General features: G+C 35.3%; 1 protein-coding gene across 1 annotated transcript in view; it reads left to right on the top strand.

Moving 5' to 3' along the window:
- wake (ankyrin repeat and fibronectin type III domain containing protein wide awake) overlaps positions 1-14,497 on the top strand; it is a 417,377-nt gene that overhangs the window by 143,712 nt on the left and 259,168 nt on the right. Inside the window, exon 4 of the mRNA XM_089086234.1 lies at positions 8,758-8,897. Coding sequence (XP_088942360.1) covers positions 8,758-8,897 — 140 coding nt within the window. The remainder of the gene's footprint in view (positions 1-8,757; positions 8,898-14,497) is intronic.

A 14,497-nucleotide genomic window follows, 5' to 3' on the forward strand; every position in this document is an offset into this window, starting at 1 on the left:
GCGTTTAACTTCAGCAGCAGCACCATTTGTCAAGCTTGCCATGCTAGCAGCTTTGTCGTATCCTTGACCAACGCACTTTGACAAATCCAGATTTGACTTCCTGACCTCACTCAACAGCAGCTTCCCGAGGCTCTTGCCGTCTAGCTTCTCTTCGATGCTTCTACCGTCGTCACTTTCCTCATCTCCAGCGAGTCTTGACAGGGTTTGAAAGGCATCGACAACTGCAAAAGGATCTTTTCGAATCACGTATCCCTGCTCGGTTTTACACACATAACGACAAACAATTACCATCAGCTCCCTGGTCTGCCTGTCTGTTGACTCGTCCGCAAGAAGACACCAAACCGTTGCTTTGTTTGCTTTTCTCACTACTTCGGTTTTTATCATTTCCCCAATTCTTCCAATCAGTTCATTCTGGATCTGTTTACTCGTATATTTGGCGTTGCTCGGTGCATTTTCAAGTAAATTTTTAAGTTGCGAGTCTCCACTCTGAATCCGATACCGAAGTAGGTGGCGGAAATTCCCGTCGTTTACTGCTGTAATGACATCAGAGTCTTGGATATCAAGTTTGCCATCATCACGGTGGCCACGAAGGGGGATATTCTGTGCCCCGCAAAGCTTGACAGTTTCAACAACGCTTCTCAAGAGTGCACGGTTCTGCTGTATTTGCTTGACCCTTTCACAGTCCAGAGCATTCCTGATATCTTGATCTTGACTACCGCGCTGAAACGTTGTTAGCAGCGCGGCAGCTTTTTCCTGGCAGTGTTTGTGAAACTGTGCTTCAGCATGGTTTGTCAGCGCACCATCTTTCCCGGTAAGTTTCGAATAGTCTTTAAGCGGTTTCAAGACCAACTTTCCCATTTTTTGCCCTCCGCCGCCTCCAGATAAAGCCGACCATCCTCCTCCACTTTTGTTGGTCCTCATCAAAACACAAACACTGCACCAAAGGCCTTCGTGGTCTGGATGACGACTCACTGCGAGCCAAGGATACTGGGCAATATGTTCGGTATTCAAGCGACGCTTGACTTCGCCACCTTTTCTCTTTTGTGTCGAGACTGGAAGATCAGATTGGTTCTTCGGCTTCCACCTTTCGTTCATAAAAAACATAATTTCGCCAGAAAACAACTGATTTCGCTCTTTCAGCGCTACTGCAATACCAAAGTCATTCGACGGCGTGAAGTCAGTTTCAGGCGAAAAAATAGCGCTTTGATTCTGCTGCGGGTGCGGGGACTGTGAAATCAGTTTTGGGCTATGTACCACCAAGGTTTGAGTACTGCTTCTTGATCCTTCAGTCAGCTTATCAGTGTGTGTCGTTTCGCCGAAGTTTGTTATGAAGGCCGTCTGTGAAGTGGACGGAGTTGTTGGTGACAGTTCGTTCTCCTGGCTGAATGCGTTTTTGTGCATTCCGACCGTCGACTCAGAGTGGGCATCAGAAGTTGCCGTCGTCTCAACATCTAACAAAAAAAGTTTCTCTTTTAAAGTTTGCACAAGACATTTATTGTAAACGTATATACACTTTGTATAATGGCTTGCTTTAGTAGATTTAACTCTCAACATGGTGAAGGCAGAATTGGAACTAAATTTGAAAATAAACTGAATCAGCAACATTAACTTTAAACTCCCCCAACAATCTTGAACTTTCATACCCCAAAACTATTTCTAGGAAACCCGGACTTTAAAATAAAATACCACCCTAAACATCACTAATTTAATTTGCAACCCCAAGAACCGATCCCCGACATATGCTAACAAATATTTTTCAAGAGCTGAAACCCGAAACAATTATCACCGAAGTTTACAAGGCTAAAGAGAGAGCTTTAACTGCAAGAATTTGAAAGATAATTTCAGAGCTGACACAGTGTGTCGGTAAAAATACTGCTTTAAGCCAATATCATAACCGTCAGGCGAGACGAGTGGGCTGGTAAAAATCAGGTCAAACGCTTCGGACAAATTGCATACGAAGAACACTGTACAAGAGGGACCGTATGCAATATATAACAACAAAAGCAGCTGGTATGTGATGAAGCTTGACGAATGAGCCTTATCAGGAAAGCTATCCGACAATGGGCTAAAGCTAGAAATTAGAAGTGTTGATACCCACTTTAAACGACACTCCTTCCTTATTGTTCTATCTTTAAAAGCTTACCTTTAATCTGATCTTTCTTGGCAAAATAATCAGAGATGTCCCTCGATCCTTTACGGCTTTCCGCCATCATTCTTTGTTTCTTCTCTGTTCTATATTCATGCCCTGATTTTTTTTTCCGATCCATTTTAAATGCGTTTCCGTCTAACTGGTCTAACACACGGACCAAAAATACTCCGAAGGCAGTGGCAGGGTCGCTCGCGCCTAGCCTCCCACCGGTTGGATCTAACCACCCACGCAACTCCCCAAAGACATGCGTTTCTCGTAAGCATTCACAAAATGTTTTGCTCGTTTAGCACGTCCTAAAAATAAACCCAATAATCATGATTCGTGCAGTGTTGGATTTGAACTTTAGATAATGTGATAAAAAGAAAGTAAAAAATGACGGCGTATCCGATTTTTTTTTTTGGCGTCGGCCTTAGTTGAATCATTCACAAAAAAGGGTCGTTTGCACGATGGATGAGAGGGCGCCAGAAAATCTTGGGGGGGGGGGGGCCCAGGGCCCCCCCCCCCGGCCCTCCCCCCTGGATCCGCCGCTGGTTATTAGGCCTTTCAACTATGATGAACAAAATAGCTATCTCAAATTTTTTATTAGACAATTTTAAGAAAAAAGGGGCGGGGAGGGGCCTAGTTGCCCTTCAATTTTTTGGGTCACTTAAAAAGGGCACTATAACTTTTAATTTCTGTTTGAATGAGCCCTCTCTCGATATTCTAGGACCACTGGGTTGATACGATCACCGATGGGAAAAACAAAAAAAAAACAAACAAACAAAAACGCATCCGTGATCTTTCTTCTGGCAAAAAACACGAAATCCCACATTTTTACAGATAGGAGTTTGAAGCCTATACGGTAGGTTTCTCTGATACGCTGAACCTGATGGTGTGATTTTCATTGAGATCACTTGTCTTTTGGGAGATATTTTCCCTTTTTTCGAAAATCTGGAAAATTTTCTCAGGATCGTAACCTTTGATAGTTAAGACTAAACTTAATCAAAATTTATATATTTGAAATCAGCATAAAAATCCAATTCTTTTGGTATGTCTATTAGTATCAAAGTTCTGTTTTTTAGAGTTTTGGTTAGGCCTACTATTGAGCCGGGTCGCTCCTTACTTACAGTTCGTTACCACGAACTATTTGATATTAAACACGTACCTTGATTGCAAAATTTAACTACAAGTGTTCAAAAAAGACTACTCACATAAAAAACAGCTTTAACACATAGCTATTCAATTTTTCAATTTAACTTTATTTTTTTTAACATTTAACTTTTTATATTTCCCTTCTATTATTCAGTCTCTAAACCAGTTGGTGATAAAGTTTGATGCTGGATGGCAAACAATACACTTTTCACAATTCAAATTCAATTTCACCGTATAATTACATTTGATTCTTGTCTTGTCCCTTTTAAAAACCTCTCCTTAATGCTCCTACACCTTCTCCCTAGCCTAAGTGACAACCTGTCTTGATCAACAAATTTTCTTTCTTCTTATCCGGATAAATAACAGTTCAATAGGGAAAATCCTTTTATTTGACAGGGAAATAGAAAAAAATATGTCTAGATATTTCGGTCCCATCTACAGTAGCGGTCTTCAGCAGATAAACTAAAATAATCAAAATAGAACATCGTCATTCATATACGATATACTGTTTAAGGTTTTTTTTTTCTCCAAAGCAGTTATAGATGCAAATCTCTTTGAATTCCCAGTTTCCGGGTCAACATCTTGATTTTTATGTGAAAGTTCATTATCAGGTAAACAAAGGTCGTTGGTATTAAGAGAAACAAAATTCAAAATTCAGAGAAACTGTTCAAATACAGGTTCTAGAATAAGTATTTTTAAATCTCAATTTAAAAACCTCTTTAAGATCCAGTTTAAACACTTATTGGAAGATAATCAGTGGACCTATCCCGTTCTTTGTTATATGCTAGTTCAATACTTCAGCTACGAGGTCTATTGTTTCAGTGTTTACAATCCAACTCTCTATCCACGAAAATAACAATCTCATGTCGATATCAAATTTTGTTGTCAAGAAGTTTCTAAGTAACAGAGTGATATCTTCCCCAGTTTTTGATTCAAATAATAAAGCACGATGAATGTTTCTTGTAATCCTGTTTCTCTATAATATAACTTATTAGATCCGGTTACTTTAAAACCTGAAAGCTGGACTTTATATAACAGGAAAGTTGCGCACCCTAATTGAAAGTAATTGAAAGCTTTTGGTGAGAGACCGAAATGGGAAATGATATTTTTGACACTGAATTTTGAATACCTTGGCTGCAGCAACGGCTGAGATTCATAGCTTTTAGTATCTATATCTTAGTATCGGGGTGATTGGTTCATCCCGTTTTCTTATATCTTATTTGTTACTCAAAACACTACTACTATTACTACTAACAACTCACTGCAGCACCAAGCCGCCTGACGCCAGCACAACTACGCACGCTCCCGCTCCAGCCCGATCTATTCAAAGAATCCCATTTTACGCCCTCCTAAGAAGTTCCAATTTTCTTTAAATCTGTCCTTATGACCTTCTACCGTCCCATTTGGGGACTACCTACTTTTTATTTGACCTTAGATGGTTGGCTGACATGGAAAATCCTTGGCAATCTGTCATCCTTCAACCGCAGAATGTGTCTTAGCCATCTCAACCTTTCTCTCATTATAGCCCTAGAAAGCGGGATTGAACCACATTTTTCGTACAGCCTGCTGTTTAAAATGCGGTTAGTCAGACGGGTACCCAAGACAATTCGTTGAAAATTTCTCTGGAAAACATCTAACAAATCCTTCTGTGTCTTTCGGAGCGCCCACGCTTCAGAATATATTTAGAAAATACTTAGCTTAAGCACAAAAAAAAGAAAATTATTCCTCTTTCTTCACTGAAGCGTGACTGTACTGTCTGTAGTCTTCAATGCTATCGTCATTATGCATATGTTTAGAGGGGGGGGGGAGAAAATTTCTCTTTTCAGCATTTTAAAAGATAACTTCTAGGACGAAAAGGGTGGCTTTTACCCTGAACGTGACTGATAAATTATTGCACCTTAAGTAGCTTTCACACCTCGTACGTAATTTTCTATACTAATTAGTTAAGCTAAGTTGAGTTAAGTATAGCCTTTCACACTTCATACTCACCATCATTACAGTCAAAAACGAAAAATGAGGAATGTAGATAGATATTCAAGTCCCGATGATAATTCTATGTGATGAAAAAACGGTGTGAGTGGTTTTCTAGTAAAAGCTTATCAATTTATTTTCGAAATCTATTAATTGCTTATCCAGAAATTCCGTTTTGCCACTGATATGTTGACTTTTCCATGTCTTCTTGAAGATTTACTTGTGACTTCTTTTAAATTTAATTTTAAAAGTTTTATATTTTATTTAAGAGTTTTTGACATTTCGAAAAGGATTCATTGAAATTGCAAAAAAAAACTAAAATTTAAATAAAATTGATAGTAATGCTGTTGTAAGTAAATTTAGACGTCAATTAATATATTTAATCCATATTCTTTACTTTTATCTGTATTATGCAATAAAATTGTATTCTTGGGTTCATCCTTTTTTCTTACAACTAAACAAAAATGTGAAACAATCTAGAGATATTCCAAAGAATCTGGAACTCTGTGGAGACAACGAAAGCAAATAGAAAAGAAAGTAGATGTAAATATTGCTGCTGCAAACGGAGGCGACGGGAATCGAAAATATTAGTACCACCAAAAATGCAGTGTTACTCACCAGACTTAGAAACATTCAAAACCAGCTCATTTCAAGAAGAATTCAAGATGAAGTAGAAATATATTCAAGAGAACTCTACCCATGAGGACATAAGCTACCTTCTTTCGTAGAACAATAGATCTTTCCAAAGATTCTTGAATGCCTTATAAATATATAAAAAAAATGTATTTTTTAAATATATATGTTAATATTTAAGAAGGATCATAGCTCGTTGAGTAAAATAATGTTAAAATATAAAAATAATAAAAAAATAAAAATAATATAAAATTTGAAAATAACATTAGGTTACCAGCAAGCATTGTTGTTCAATATTGTGATAGCCATTCTTAAAGAAAATTAAATTTTTCCAATAACGTCGAATTAATTCAGAATTCAACATTAGGTGTAATTTTTCAAGCAATTCCCTAGGTTAATTTCACAATGATTTGGTTTTTTTTTGTTTTTGTTTTTTTAAAACTTCGATCGAATTGAACTGTCTATTGAATGGGCTCACTTTGACCAAATATTGAAGTAATTTATTCAATTCCAACATGTCTGTCAAATTTTGTAAAGTCATCCTGGTCAAATACAGTTTTTCTACTTGTATATTTTTGATCATGTGAATTTCTCATGAATACAATTCCCAAATTGACACCTTACTTGCCCAATAGGCAAAATCTAGCCCAATTTGGCACCATTTTTTAAATGTTTTCACCGCTAAATCTATTGATCTTATGCAGGGTCGTATCCAGGATTTTTCTTACTGGGAGGGGGGCTACACAATGAAAAGCTAAAAACGGATCAAAAATTTTTTATATGACATTTTTACCTTTTTACGAGTTGGACAAACATTTTGGGGATAGGGAGGGGGGGTTCAAAACTCCCATCTCCTAGATTCGGCCATGATCCGATGATAGAATTCCTTCAATTCTGTAGTATTATCAGTTTTATCGTGGGTAATAAAATGATTGACTTTGAATTACCAACTCGTTTCAATGAAAATATCCGATCATTTTGTCTTCTTTTCTTCTAGTACAGCTTATGTTTCTACTAAAGACGATTAGAGGGTTAAATACCCATACTACTTTCACTACTAACAGCTTACTGCAACATCAAGCCACCTAAAGTCAACATAACTGCGCTAGCTGCTTTTTCACCCCAATCTGACCAGATTCATTGCAAGATGGCACAATCTTAGACAATTTGTGATATTTCATGTTTAAAACGTGGCCATGCTATTTAATTTTTCTCTCATTATGGCCGTAGAAAGTGTGATTGAACTATATTTTGTACAGCTTATTGTTAGACAGACTCTGAGTGAATAGGATATCTAAAACTATCTCTGGGAAACATTTAACACAGCCTTTCGAATTGCCCACATTTCAGTACCATACTTGACTAATGTCATTACCGTAACTTCCAGTATTTTAGTCTTGGATCGCAGACTTATTCGTCCAAACTTTTTCCTACTACGAAAATACACCTTTGGGTTAAGTGCTTCAGAAATGTTATTGGTTCTTACCGTGGATATTAAAACTATTGGTTTTGGATGACCAAACTTCGCTGGTGTCATCGGTTATTTCTTTGGAACGAGGGTCAATGGTGTGACTCTGTAAGCTCAGTCAGTTTCAAACCAGCTCTAAATGGGTACCTGGAGAAATCTGGGGGGAAAACATGAGATGCATCGGGTGATTTACCCCCAACCCTATAATTCACTCCTGGCCGAAGGCATTGAATCAGGAGATCGGCACCTGTGCAACGCACACCTTTGGTCAGCATGTGAAAGCGTTTTTTTAACTTGTTTCACCTTCTTTGATGCTGCATTTTATTCCCCTTTTGCCCTAAATTCGTTATTCTACCCATTTTATTTCTCTTGTCAAGCTGATTAGAAGCTTCAATTCTTTTTTTTCTGGTTGGTACAGTTCTGATTTCCAATGATCACAATTTAGCCCGTTTTGAGCTTATTAAAAAATGAGGCTTGAAGATAAAAAGGACCCAAAAAATTTCAACTGTGCAGCTTTAAATGAGTTTCACATGGTCACAATAAAGTTAGACCTTACAACTTAAATTTTTGATGTAACAGCAAACAGGGAAAAACTGGAAAGAGGAATGTTTTGAAGATAGCACAAATTAAAAATGATACTTTAGTGATTTTAAGTCACAGTATTCAGGAAATTCATTATTCCATGTAACTTCTCGTTTTTCGTATGATGGAAAGGAATTAACTTTTTCGTAACTCATTGATCGGAATTTCTTAAAAACGATTGCGTGCAGCGCACAATGTAAGTTTTGGTTTCCTAGTCCATCTCTCCCGTGAGCTAAGTCCACGCTCAATGATTTCAAGTTTATGGGAAATGGTCACTAAGTGGATGCACGAACATAAGTCACGAAATCGTAGCTTTGATCTTAAAATTGATTATATTTCAGTAAAAGTATTTTATTTGCTTAAAGAAGAGAGTATAAATACTTGTTTTTGGGAAATCAATTTATATGATCTTTATCCTTAAATAAATTAACTAGAGGCTCTAAATCTAGTCGATCAGCCATAAACTAGTCATTACCATATAATCATAATCTGCACTATAATCTGTAATTAATATCACGTAATCCATAATCACGATCTGTATATATAATCCTGATCATATAGTCTATAATCTAGATGGATATCAAACATCTAATCTTTATTTTAGCTTCAAGGTTTTAATGTTTAGCTACAAAATAGCTACTAATTAATGTGAGTCTGAGAATTGTGATTATCTGAATGTCTTAAAGTCTCTTAAATTGCTTACCCCCTCAATGTAAAGTGAATTTTGGGACATCCCCTAAAAACTTACCAAGTTATATACCCGACTCCAAAGTAGATATAGAAATATTCGAGAAGTTTATTTTAAGGTCCATTTCCTTTGCAGAACAGACCACAAAATGTTGGAATGATACTTCTTTCCTGAAGGAAGATACCACTTTTTCTTGCATTCCACGATCCTCTCCGTCAGAAGCATACTCACCGATAAACTACCAATCACCATCAGTGAAACAGTTCATAGTCAAGGTCAGTGTTCATTCATAATCTATGACATAACTCCCCTCGGCAAAGTTAAGGAGAAAAATCTTGCAGTTTCATTGCTTGATTTGCTTTCCAGATTATCCCATGAGCGTCACATGAAAACCTCGCTTAAGTGTCATTTTCTCTTGCCGCTTTCTAAGAAGACTGGAAAGCAAGTCAATCTTCAATTATTTTATCCAATTATTTATATTAAAAAGCCGTTGATAATGTTAGAAACATGCGAGAATGGAAATTTTTCTCTTTTTATGCAATCTTAGATCATTCTCTATGATAATTCTTAGCAATATCATAATCCTGGCTCTGTAAAAGGATAAATCTGAAACTAACGAATCCAAATATGTAAAAATATTTTCCTTTCAGTACAAGTTATACCTGTAAACTTTTCGAAAATCATGGTTGCAGCACGGCCCCTAGTTAGTGCAAATTTAAAATGCGCTTTGAAGTAACGCTGTCTAGTCAAAAAATTACACTTTGAAGCTGATTCAGGTATGGTAACAATCATTTTAGTTAATCTTAATTGAAAATATTATTGTGAAAAAACAATGGATGGGAATTCCAAAAAGAGCCTGAAACCTCTAGAAAAAAGCCCTTGATCAAATGAGAAGCGCATTATTGGAATCACTATGGTCGAAAACCCTATTCACAACAATTTTTATTTAAACAGATGAGCGAGTTGCCCTATTTGAACTTCTTTTACGCCACTAAGTCACATTTCGAACCTGTTAAGATCGCATGCAAGGTTTACAAGACTATAAACCTTAATTAACTACTTCTTTTATTCTAACAGGTCACATTACGCCCCTAGGTCATATTTTGAACCTCTTTTAACTCAGACTTCAGGTTTACGAAATACATACCTTAATTCACTATTTTTTTCCATTCTATACAGATGAACAAGTTGCCTTGATTTGAACCTCTTTTAAGCTACTAGGTCACAGTTTGAACCTCTTTTAGTTCACACGTAAGATTTACGAAATGTAAACCTTAACTCACTGCTTTGTCTTATGCTTAAAAGATGAGCAGCCTGCCTTATTTTGGACTTCTTTTAGGTTTACGAAATGTACACATTAATTCACTCCTTTTCCCTATTCTAAACAGATGAACAAGAAGTCTTATTTCGGCCTTCTTTTTTGCCACGATGTCATGTTTAAACTTCATTTTGGTCACACCTATGAGTTACGAGATGTAAACCTTTATTTACTACTTTTTCCTATTCTAAACAGATGAGCAAGTTGCCTTATTTTGAATGTCTTTAACGCCATTAGGTTACATTTTAAACCTCTCTTAGGTTACATGTAGGCCTAAGGTTTAATTACTGTTAACCTTAATTCAGTACCTTGTCTTCTTCTATACTGATTAACATGCTGCCTTATCTTGAACCTCTTCCAAGCAACTATCAAACATTTTGGACATCTTTTGGGTTAAATATAGGGTTTACGAAATATAAAGCTAAATCCACTTCTTTTTTTTATTCTAAACGTGTGAGCAAGCTGCCTTATTTTGAACATCTTTTGTTCTACTAGGTCACATTTGTAACCTCTTTTAGGTCCCATATAAGGTTTACTAAGCGTAAATCTTAATTATCTATATTTTGTTTAGCTTAAACAGATGAAAAAACTGCCGTAATTTTAAGGGTCATATTTTTTGGAATGAAACTCTAAATTCAATACTTTTTTTTAATCGAAATAAATGAGCACGTTGCCAATTTTAAACCTCTTTTAAAACCACTAAGTTATATTCTGAGCCTCTTTTAGGTTACGTGTAAGGCTTAAGCCATGTAAAAATTAATTTACCACTTTTCTTATTATAAGCAGATGAACAAGCTTCATTATTTTGAACCTCTTTTACGCCTCTCTATTTGGCAATAAGTTTTCTTTTTCAACTGTGAATGACATGTATATGACTTTATGTACTATATGATCTCTTTATGCAAGGATAATGCCTTTTTTAGTTCATTAATTTAAAAAAACTTTCCGAAAAATAGGTTTTTCAAAGAAAAGTAAAGGCCATTTCAAACTTAAGCTCAGGAGATATGAATACCTGTTAAAATTCAAACCCAAAACGACCAGAAATTATGTACTATTAAAGAATAAATGAAACCCAAAATGAACAGAAATTAAATAAACAATCATAGCAAAAAACATACAACAAGTGTACATACAACATACAACAATCTTAAAGCGAGTAATGCTTAGATTGAATATGAAAATCAAGTTAAAACGAAAAAAATAGTTTGCTATTAAAGCATAAATGAAACTTAAAACGAACAGAAATTAAATAAACAATCAATTCGAACAAACATACAATATATATTAATGTAAATGAATAAATAAATCTTAAAACGAGTGAAACTTAAATTGAATATGCAAATCAAGTATGAATCGAATAAAAATAACTACAAAAAAGAGTTTGGGTATCGCCTCACTGCAGAAGCCTAAAACCTACTGCGTCATTGGCTCCTTACTGAATTAAATAAAAAAAACAAGTTTTTTTTAACTGAAAGTAAGGAACGACGTTAAAACTTAAAACGAACAGAAATTATTCCGTATATGAAAGGGGCTGTCCCCTCCTCAACGCCTCGCTCTTTACGCTAAATATTTTTTGTTGTTTGAAAAAATAGAGCTGTGAGAAAGTCAAAATTTAGCCAAAACAGTGAGGCATTGAAAAGGGGATAACCTCTTTTATATACATAATAATTTCTGCTTTTTTTTAGTTTTAATGTCGCTCTTGCATTCAGCTAAAAAAAACTTGTTTTTTTTATTCATTTTTTGAAAGTTTTTTAATTAATCATGAGTTTGATATTGGATAAACGTACATGAATAATTACAACAAAATTTGGATATTATATTTGGTTAAATGGCTTTCTCAAAACTTGTTTAATTTTATTTACGAACGTTTTTATTAGTAATAAATATACGTAACTTACGAATTAACTTACGTAACGAACTTCTATATTCATAAATTTGTAACACGTATATTAGGGGGTTCGCCCTTTAGTCAATACCTTGCTCTTTAAACTATAGTTCGAATTTTTTTTCCAGTTCTTTAAAAATGACCTCTTAATCACAATCAGTTGATCAGTTGAAAAACTTGTTTTTTTTTTTTATTTAATTCCTGATCTTTTTCTTTAATAATGCTGGGAAATCCGGGGCGCCCGTCATGGCAATGTCCCTTCCCCCATGAAAACTTCCTTCATGGAAAGATCCTTCCATATAGCCCCCGACCCTCTCCTGCCCCCAACTACCAGAAAAAATCTCCTCTGAAAAAGTCTGTATACTTCCCAATAACCAATACTAGGCTATATGTTAACATTGAGTAAAGTTCATAACTTTCAGCCCTCCCCCTGGGGACTTTGGGGGATCAAGTCATCCTAAAAGACATTTTTTTCATATTTTCGACCATGCTGAACAAAATGGTTATCTCAAAATTTTGATCGGGTGACTTTGGGAAAAAAATGAGCATGGGAGGGGGCCTAGTTGCCCTCCATTTTTTTGGGTCACTTAAAAAGGGCACTAGAACTTTTAAATTCCGTTCCAATGAGCCCTCCTACGATATTCTAGGACCACTGGGTCGATACGATCACCCCTGGAAAAAAAAAACAACAAACAAACAAAACAACAAAGAAACATGCATCCGTGATCTTTCTTCAGGCAAAAACTGTAAAATTCCACATTTTTGTAGACAGGAGCTTGAAACCTCTGCAGTAGGGTTCTCTGGTAGGCTGAATATGATGGTGTGATTTTCATTAAGGTTCTATAACCAGGTTTTTGAAGTTAAAGAAGAGGGCAGTATCCAAATATTGTTTGTAGTGAAACCACATTTGTCTTGACCAATCTTGGAAAGAACTAATATATTAAACTGAATATTTGATGTATAATGATATTAATTGCTGAAAGCTCATCAGTTCAAAAATTTACTGTAATTTTAATATTTATTTTCAATATTAAGTACAAAAGAAAACATTTGTAACATAATTCGTTTTCAGTAAAGCGCCAATGACGCAGTAGGTTTTAGGCTTCTGCAGTGAGGCGATACCCAAACTCTTGTTTGTAGTTATTTTTATTCGATTCAAACTTGATTTGCATATTCAATTTAAGTTTCACTCGTTTTAAGATTTATTTATTCATTTACATTAATATCTATTGTATGTTTATTCGCATTGATTGTTTATTTAATTTCTGTTCGTTTAAAGTTTCATTTATACTTTAATAGCAAACTATTTTTTTTTTCGTTTTAACTTGATTTTAATATTCAATCTAAGCATTACTTGCTTTAAGATCTATTTATTCATTTATATTATTACTTGTTGTATGTTTTTTGCTATGATTGTTTATTTAATTTCTGTTCGTTTTGGGTTTCATTTATTCTTTAATAGTAATTTCTAGTCGTTTTGAGTTAGAATTTTAACAGGTATTCATATCTCCTGAGCTTAAGTTTAAAATGACCTTTACTTTTCTTTGAAAAACTTATTTTTCGGAAAGTTTTTTTTAAATTAATTTTTGTTCGTTTTGAAACTTTTGCAAAAAGTTTCAAGTTTTTATTGCATGGGGGAGGGGGTTGCTTACTGTCCGATTATTCTTGGCTTTAAAAAACGGATCTAGAACTTTCAATTTAAATCGAATGAGGCTTTTTTCAAAGTCTATACGATTACCTCTTTGATAAAAACCTTATATATGAACATTAGGCAGCTTCCATAACTTGTGGACAGCGTTTGGCAACAATGAATGGATTGAAAAAATAGCTCCAATAAGGGTGTTTTGACCATTTCACTTGCTGACACAAAGGGATCACGACTGTTTGGAATTGACCTTAATAGGATTTTGTGTGCCAAAGCAATTTTCCATCTATCACAGAGTATGTATTTTAACCTTATAATTGGATAATTATAATAGATTTACTATGTGTTCTTCCCATATAAAACTTTACCTTATTAAAGTCTTTGGGGTGGGGGCGGCGTAGTTGGCAAAAGGAAGAAAATTTTAGCGTAGACAGTAGGAGAGGGGGAGGTTGAAGACTCATCCAATACGGGGCGGAACTTCACTTATCTCCTCCGTTCCCGATTTAGAAGATGAGACCGACTCATTGGACTGTAGATTGTTGGACCGTTTGAGTTGTGGAAGACGTTAAAATACTCAAAAATACTTTATATTTTAGTTACTTTAGGATTTATTTCATAGATTGTGGAATGGTGAGCCCCCTGGCCCATCATTTGGGTGAACCTCAACTGATAATATGCAATTTTGATTAATTGTTCCGTGATATGTGCATATATTATTCTATATATGTTATTTTGAGTTATACTTTTATCGCATTGCGTTCATTTTTAAGGCTTAAGATAAAAACTGAAACCTTAGCGGAGACAGTGGTGGGGGGAAGATTCCCCCCTGACATGCATAATTGAGCAGCCACAGAGAAAGTAATACAAATGAAATTAATCTGTCTTTTGAAAATGTCTTTTTCAAAAGACACGAACAAAATCGTCTAAAGGAACCTGAAGTGCTATCTCTGACATTTCCGTTGATTCTTTATTCCCGTTACTTTCAGATGTAAAATTTAGAATATTATCGAATGGGTTTAGTCGTCCC

This window comes from Artemia sp. Qi Xiang Cuo, chromosome 3, assembly GCF_049724085.1.
Source record: "Artemia sp. Qi Xiang Cuo chromosome 3, ASM4972408v1, whole genome shotgun sequence".
Lineage (NCBI taxonomy): Eukaryota > Metazoa > Arthropoda > Branchiopoda > Anostraca > Artemiidae > Artemia > Artemia sp. Qi Xiang Cuo.